General features: G+C 34.0%; 1 protein-coding gene across 2 annotated transcripts in view; it reads left to right on the top strand.

The window, feature by feature from the left end:
• Positions 1–8,103, top strand: part of LOC139486849 (ATP-dependent DNA helicase Q5-like) — a 74,764-nt gene that overhangs the window by 24,970 nt on the left and 41,691 nt on the right. For both annotated transcript variants that reach the window (XM_071271911.1, XM_071271912.1), the window contains exons 6-7: positions 223–447; positions 4,833–4,959. In XM_071271911.1, the coding sequence (XP_071128012.1) occupies positions 223–447; positions 4,833–4,959 (352 nt within the window). The remainder of the gene's footprint in view (positions 1–222; positions 448–4,832; positions 4,960–8,103) is intronic.

The raw sequence follows: 8,103 nt of genomic DNA, 5'->3' as shown, positions 1-8,103 counted from the left end.
TGGCCAGACATATTGATAACTGCCTGAAAGTCATTGAAAGTATCTAGATAGATTTAAATAATGCAGGAGTGATTAATAAATCATATAAAGAGAATCAGCTGAAGTCTGAATTTTGTCACAGGAAAGCTGACAAAATGATGACAAGTTAACAAACCATTGAAGAAGATATTTGAAGACAAATTAAGGTTCAATTGATTGAATTGACTATTATATTTTTTACAGATGCAGACATTGGGCCATCTCTAAGTATTTTGGTGATGTCAAACCTGATTGTAACAATAGTTGTGATGCATGTAAAACTCCAAAAATGCTAGCCAAGACTATCGAGGACTTACAGAGAGGAGCATATGCTAAAACTAAAGCTAGAGGAAAAGGTGGAATGTACTTTATACAAGATGACAAAGATGACACTGGGTTGTATGGTGGGGGTAGAAAAGGGGTTAAGAGGTAGGAACAAAGACATATGATATTTTTTTCAGATTCCAAAATATTTCTCCCAAATTGAAAAAAAATTCTGTCTATGCAACATATATTATATATTAAATAATAAATTTGTTTATTGTTCATCATACACTGAAAAAAAGGTAAAATTGATGGAACCCAATATAAGTATTGGAGGTTGAATGTGTTCCACAAACAGTATTCACAAAGTATTAATGAAGGAAACTCAATGCACAATAATGGGTTGTGTATAATCAGGAGCCTCTGGCCTCCATTATTCTTGTATAATTTTTAATTTTAGTTTCTTTCATATATTTTGGAGTTTAGTATGATGTCCATTATCACGGAACTAGTATGAATTTTTATTTCGCAATCAGCTGAAGCACACTTTCATCAGAGGCAGAATGTAATACCTAAATTACAAACTAAAGGTGTTGAAAACTCTTTAATACTGAGGATTAATGTTCGTCTACCTTTGATCTTAAAAAGAGTACTAAAGGCTCAAATGAAGCATGATATTCACAATAAGAACCCCCCCCCCCCCTTAAACCAAATTTTGTTTGGTTAGGGGGGGGTTAATAGTTTTGACTTGACATTTTGGTGTATCACAAGCTAAAACGTCGAGACTTGAATGACTACCATGAATTACTATTATTAGACTTGATATTTAGGTGTATCATAGGCCAAAGATCAAGACTGCATGACTACTAGGAAGTACTGTTTCAAGGCTTGATATTTAGGTGTATCATAAGCCAAATATTAAGACTACATGACTACCATGAAATACTATTCCAAGACTTGATATTTAGGTGTATCATAAGCCAAAGATCAAGACTAAACGACTACCATATACTTCATAAATTATTAAAACTCCCTTAACTGGCTGATCAGATTGTTCCGCCGGTTAAATCTGATCCACCAGTTAACTAAACCACTGGTTAACTCTGAAGCGTTGGTAAAATCTGAACCGCCGGTGAACCGCTGGTAACCATATCTATATAAATAGGTGCAAACATTAATCCACGGTTCTGCCTCTGATGAAGGTCCTTTTTTTACCGAAATCGGTCAGTTCAATCAAGATAGAGTAAAAATATAATTTTGCTTGATATCATATTGAAAATTAAGATAATTCACTTTGAACATCCCTGAAATGCAATATTTTAAATATTACAGATGTTATTTCTGTGTGCAATGATACAAAGAATTGTTTGTATTTAGTAGGAATGAGTCAGGGTCCTCTATAGGTTAGTACCCTCTGGAGGTTAATGCAGCAATAAATTGTGAATCATGGTCTATTAGCTTTAAAACTTTTACTTACCGTAGTTTAAATGTATTAGTTTGTGATTATGTCAGTTTAAGGGGAACCTTTAGTGGTAGGTCAATGATAATTGGTATGCAGTGTATAAGCATTAGCACATAGTCATTTCCATGGAGAATATTCTCGACCTAAGTCACGGTCTATTGACTTTGAAATTTTAAATAAGTTTGCATGTATTAGTTTGTGATTAGGTCTGTTTAAGATGAATCACTAATGTTAAGTCATTGATATTTGGTTTTCGAAGGTATTATTATTTGCCATTTTATTTTCAACATACATGTATATGCATTAATTCAAAATAACAAATAGGCAACACATATTTCTGTGGTTATAGTTTATTTCTTATTATCTTGAAACTGTGATAGAAACTTTAAAAAGCAATTATGATCAGCAAGACAAGATCCAGAAATAAGTGATAACAGCCAAATTCTTTAGTCAACTCGTTATTGGAATTATTTCCTTTTAGAAATAATATTTGTAACTATTTGCATTTCTTGCCTATTATTTAGAAAAGCTATAATAGACAACAACAAAAAATGTAGAAAAATATAAGCAGGATAAGGTGTACTAATATGTCAATATGATTGAAATTATCATCAGAAAAATAAAATTGAGAAGGGAAGGCCACCAATGGGTCTTCAATGTAGCGAGAATTCCCGCACCTGTAGGTGTCCTTCAGCTGGCCCCTAAAAAATATGTATACTAGTACAGTGATAATGAACCTCATACTAAACTCCGAATTATACACAAGAAACTAAAATTAAAAATCATACAAGACTAACAAAGACCGGAGGCTCCTGACTTGAGACAGGCGCAAAATTGATGTGGGGTTAAACATGTTTATGAGATCTCAACCCTCCGCCTATACCTCTAGCCAATGTAAAAAAGTAAACGCATAACTATACGCATTAGACAAAAATCAGACTCTTTATGCAGTAATTCCCTTTGAATGATGAATTTTACTAAAAAGTGGCCTTTGTTGGAGATGCACTGGTGAGTGACACAGGCTTATTAGATCCTCTTCTTTATGATAATAATGAGTTGTGGAATGCAACATATTAGAAATTAAATTGAATTGATTTTTATGACAAAAACATGTGATTCCTCTTGAATTGACCAAGCTCTCCAGTCTGAGACAAAAGATAGATACTGGAAATTTCAATATTGTTATGAATGACGAGTGAATTGGATTCAAGATTGCACATGTTTCTTTAGATTTTCAAATGTACGAGTTATTGTAGTTTGTATTTTATACAGGTAATAAAAAATAGTCTGAGTTTATTTCAGTACTATATTGTAGTAAAAATCTGAAATTGAAATAAAATTTCTAAAAGCATAGTTTCAATAAGAGTTAAAGCTTAAAAAAGAGGAACCTTTAATTTATCATAATGTTGTGATTTTTGTCGAGCCTGCAACTTTTGTTGCAGAAAGCTCGACATAGGGATAGTGATCCGGCGGCGGCGGCGGCGGCGGCGGTGTTAGCTCACTTCTTAAAAGCTTTATATTTCAGAAGGTGGAAGACCTGGATGCTTCATACTTTGTATATAGATGCTTCATGTTACGAAGTTTCCGTCAGTCACATGTCCAATGTCCTTGACCTCATTTTCATGGTTCAGTGACCACTTGAAAAAAAAGTTCAAATTTTTTGTAATGTTGAATTCTCTCTTATTATAAGTAATAGGATAACTATATTTGGTATGTGCGTACCTTGCAAGGTCCTCATGTCTGTCAGACAGTTTTCACTTGACCCTAACCTCATTTCATGGATCAGTGATCAAGGTTAAGTTTTGGTGGTCAAGTCCATATCTCAGATACTATAAGCAATAAGGCTAGTATATTCGGTGTATGGAAGGACTGTAAGGTGTACATGTCCAACTGGCAGGTGTCATCTGACCTTGACCTCATTTTCATGGTTCAGTGGTAATAGTTAAATTTTTGTGTTTTGGTCTGTTTTTCTCATACTATATGCAATAGGTCTACTATATTTGTTGTATGGAATGATGGTAAGGTGTACATGTCTAGCGGGCAGATGTCATGTGACCTTGACCTCATTTTCATGGTTCAGTGGTCAAAGTTAAGTTTTTGAGTTTTGGTCTTTTTATCTAATACTGTATGCCATAGGTCAACTATATTTGGTGTATGGAAATATTTTATGATCTTTATGTCAGTCGCGCAGGTTTTATTTGACGGTGACCTCATTTTCACGGTTCATTGCACAGTGTTAAGTTTTTGTGTTTTGGTCTATTTTTCTTAAACTATAAGTAATGGGTCAACTATATATGTTGTATAGAAGCATTGTTAGCTGTACATGTCTGCCTGGCATGGTTCATCGGACCTTGACCTCATTTTCAAGGTTCATTGGTCTTTGTTTAGTTATCTTGGTTAATGTTAAGTTTATGAGACAGTTGTAATAAAACTAAGCTTTATACTTAGGACTATCAACATAATATCAATGATTAGTATAGAAGGCGAGACATTTCAGCGTGTGCACTCTTGTTACTTGTTTATGTGATTGTTTAATATAAGAGTTTTAAAAGGATTCAGAGTCCTTAAGACTTTGAATCAATGCATATTCACGTTCAGTAATAGATACATGTATTCCTCTCTTGACATAATTAGATATTGTTTAGGAAAAATTCTGAACTGCATTCTTATCTTTACTGAACAGATGATCAAAGTCTCTTATAAATGAATGTATAAAATAAGGAGATGTGGTATTATTGCCAGTGAGATAATTTTCCACCAGAGACCAAATGACATAGAAGTAAGCAACTACAGTTCACCCTACAGTTTTAAATAATGAGCAAAACCATTTTTGTGATAACCTATAAAAGGTCCTGAAATGACAAATCAATAGCCACATTTATTTACAATACATTAAATGGGAAATAAATTTGATATACTAGTAGTACAAGTAATGACAACTGTTGAATTACAGGCTTCTGATTTGAGACAGGCTGTGTTAAACATGTTTGTGGCACCTAACCCTCCCCCTTATCTGGGAAATCAGAATAACAGCACAACATATTTCTTACTTGTCAAATACATTATATGAATTATATGTCTGTTTTAGTGAGAATGATTCTTATGAAAAGACATATGGAAGTGATGAGGAACGTGACAACAAAGAAAAACAAGAAGCTGATGAAAAACGAAAAAGATTTAATTTTCTTAAGAGAGAGTTTAAAAAGAGGAAAAGGGTGAGAAATGAAGATATAATGGTACAATTGTATAAAGTGCATCTGTAGTTTTCATTATACAATTCATTATACAAATACATTTTCTGTTGATAAAGCGCAATATTTGCAAAGGGGATGACAGATTTCACCTTGAAATACAGGTGAACAATATTTGACACAGAATTTTGAAGGGAATAGGATATTAAGTTTTTATACACCCGTTTACAGGACTTATTATGGTATACTATTGTCCGTCTGTCAGTCGTCAACATGTTGGATAAAAACCTAAAAATGCTTGAACCAATTTCGCAAGAAACTTAGGTGAATTGTTCATATCTATTGATGTGAGCTCCCTTTCATTTTAAGCTCACCGGACCTGAAAGGTCAAGTGAGCTTTTCTCATCACTTGGCGTCCGTCGTCCGTCATCCGTAAACTTTTACAAAAATCTTCTCCTCTGAAACTACTGGGCCAAATTTAACCAAACTTGGCCACAATCATCCTTGGGGTATCTAGTTAAAAAAATGTGTCCGATGACCTGGCCATCAAACCAAGATGGCCGCCATGGCTAAAAATAGAACACAGAGGTAAAATGTATATTTTGGCTTATATCTTTAAAACCAAGCATTTAGAGCAAATCTGACAAGGTGTAAAATTGTTGATCAGGTCAAGATCTATCTGCCCTGAAATTTTCAGACGAATCAGACAACCTGTTGTTGGGTTGCTGCCCCTGAGTTGGTAATTTTAAGGAAATTTTGCAGTTTTTAACCGGATTTTTGTGACAAAAATGTCGGTTATTGATTTGGGGATGTACGGCGGGTGGGCGGGCAGCCGGGCGAGCGGGCGGTCTGTCGGGCTGTCGGGCGGGCGGCAATCAAATGTTGTCCGTGCATTAACTCATGAACCGTTCAACCAAAGCTTTTAAAATTTTAATATGTTATTACTGACAACTATACGAAGGTCAAGTTCAATAATGGCGATTTTGACTTTTACCGTTCAGGTGTTATGGTTCTTGAAAGATTAAAAAATGGAGTTTCCAGTCGTGTCCGTGCATTTACACATGAACTGTTCTACCAAAGCTTACCAAATTTTAATATGTTGTTACTGATGACAGAATGGAGGTCAAGTTCAATAATGACGATTTTGACTTTTACCGTTCAGGAGTTATGGTTCTTGAAAGATTGAAAAATGGAGTTTCCAGTTGTGTCCGTGCATTTATGCATGAACTGTTCTACCAAAGCTTCCGAAATTTTAATATGCTGTTACTGATGACAAAATGGAGGTCAAGTTCAATAATGACGATTTTGACTTTTACCGTTCAGGAGTTATGGTTCTTGAAAGATTGAAAAATGGTGTTTCCCGTCGTGTCCGTGCATTTTCTCATGAACCATTCAACCAAAGCTTTTGAAATTTTAATATGTTGTTACTGATGACAAAATAGAGGTCAAGTTAAATAATGACGATTTTGACTTTTACCGTTCAGGATTTATGGTTCTTGAAAGATCGTAAAATGGCCTTTCCATTCACGTTGTTGCATTTACTCATGAACCATTCAATCTAAGCTTTTCAAATTTTAATATGTTGATACTGATGACAAAATGGAGGTCAAATTTGATATTGAGGATTTTCACTTTCACCATTCATCAGTAATGGTTCTTGTGATATTGCCAGGACACAAAAAAATGTTAATAAATCCGGTTTGCTGTCGTTGTGACAGCCTCTTGTTGGTTATTATCTTGAATACTATTATAGATAGAGATAAACTGTAAACAGCAATAATGTTCAGCAAAATAAGATCCACAAATAAGTCAGCATGACCAAAATAGTCAATTGACCCCTTAAGGAGTTATTGCCCTTTATAGTTAATTTTTTACATTTTTCATAAATTTTTGTAAATTTTTAGAAAATATTTTCCACTGTAATTACTGGGCCAAGTTCATTTATATATATACATGCACATTGTGTCACTGGTTATGACCTATCACACTTTATTGTCATTGATCTCCGAATTGTTTTGACTTTAATGAATAAAGTTTTATGAAAAATCTGCTGTAACTTGCCTTCTGATCTCTTCCAGACTTCATATGTATTACAAGGTGCAATTTATGGAAGTTAAAATTTGAATGAAATAAAGTTAACAGTTAAAACTATTTGAAATTTTATTAGAATTGTTAAATCAAATTGTAAACAAAATATAAGTAGTAAAATCATTGCGTTTTACATGTCCAGTCCAAATTCATACCAAAATTTGTTTATTTTCAACAACATTTTTGTCCAACTTTTATTTAGTTTGTGCTAATTAGATAATTTTATCTTTTATCAAATGTATTGCCCTACAGCTATGCTCAATTGGTAATTGCAATAAAAACAAACCTTAATTGGTTTCCTACCTGTCAATTCAAAGTTGACAAAAATCACAATTTTAACAAAAGAATATGATTCAGGGTTTATAAAGAAAAGTATTACTTGAATGTAACAGTTTATCAAATATACATATATATCATACATGATATATGTACATAGATGTAAATTGTTAATATATGTACAATATATTTTTTCAAAGGCCAGAGACATATAATTGTAGTATATGTCTCTGCTTTGGCTAATGATGAATTTTCAATACTGTAACAGTTTATTTTTCTGCTGAAGTATGCAAATCAATTAACATGCTTCCCCAAGGGTGACTGGGGTATAGAAATATGGTCACTTGGTCTTCTCCCGACCGGCAGTAAAACGCTTGCTGAAGTGGGGCGTCCGTTTGGCTGTGCGGGATGTATCAAGTTCGCAGTCACGTCCGTCAGAAGGGGACGTTAAATCCGATGCCTCGTGTAAAGAGAGTGCCACGCTCTTTGCACGTTAAGAACCCTTGCAACAACTTTTTGAGGGGTCCGTAGGTGGCCTGTTGCAAGGCTAAATTTCTGTCTATCCAATATACCCTCATTTTCCAGTGGCAGTCCAAATTTCCCCCGACCATCATTCTCGATGGCCTCTATTACAACAACCTACCTATTGTATTTATTGTGAACTTGTTCTCGTCCTGAATATGCATGAAATATTTGCCACTGGACGTTAAGCAACCAACAATCAATCAATCAATTAACATTCTTAAAGTAAACAAAAATAATTAACATGTAAAATATTTATTAAATATGAATAACAAAAAGTTC

The sequence above is a fragment of the Mytilus edulis genome, chromosome 8 (assembly GCF_963676685.1).
Source record: "Mytilus edulis chromosome 8, xbMytEdul2.2, whole genome shotgun sequence".
NCBI lineage: Eukaryota > Metazoa > Mollusca > Bivalvia > Mytilida > Mytilidae > Mytilus > Mytilus edulis.
Note: the sequence above shows the minus strand (reverse complement) of the source record. Positions and strands in the feature narration are given on the sequence as shown.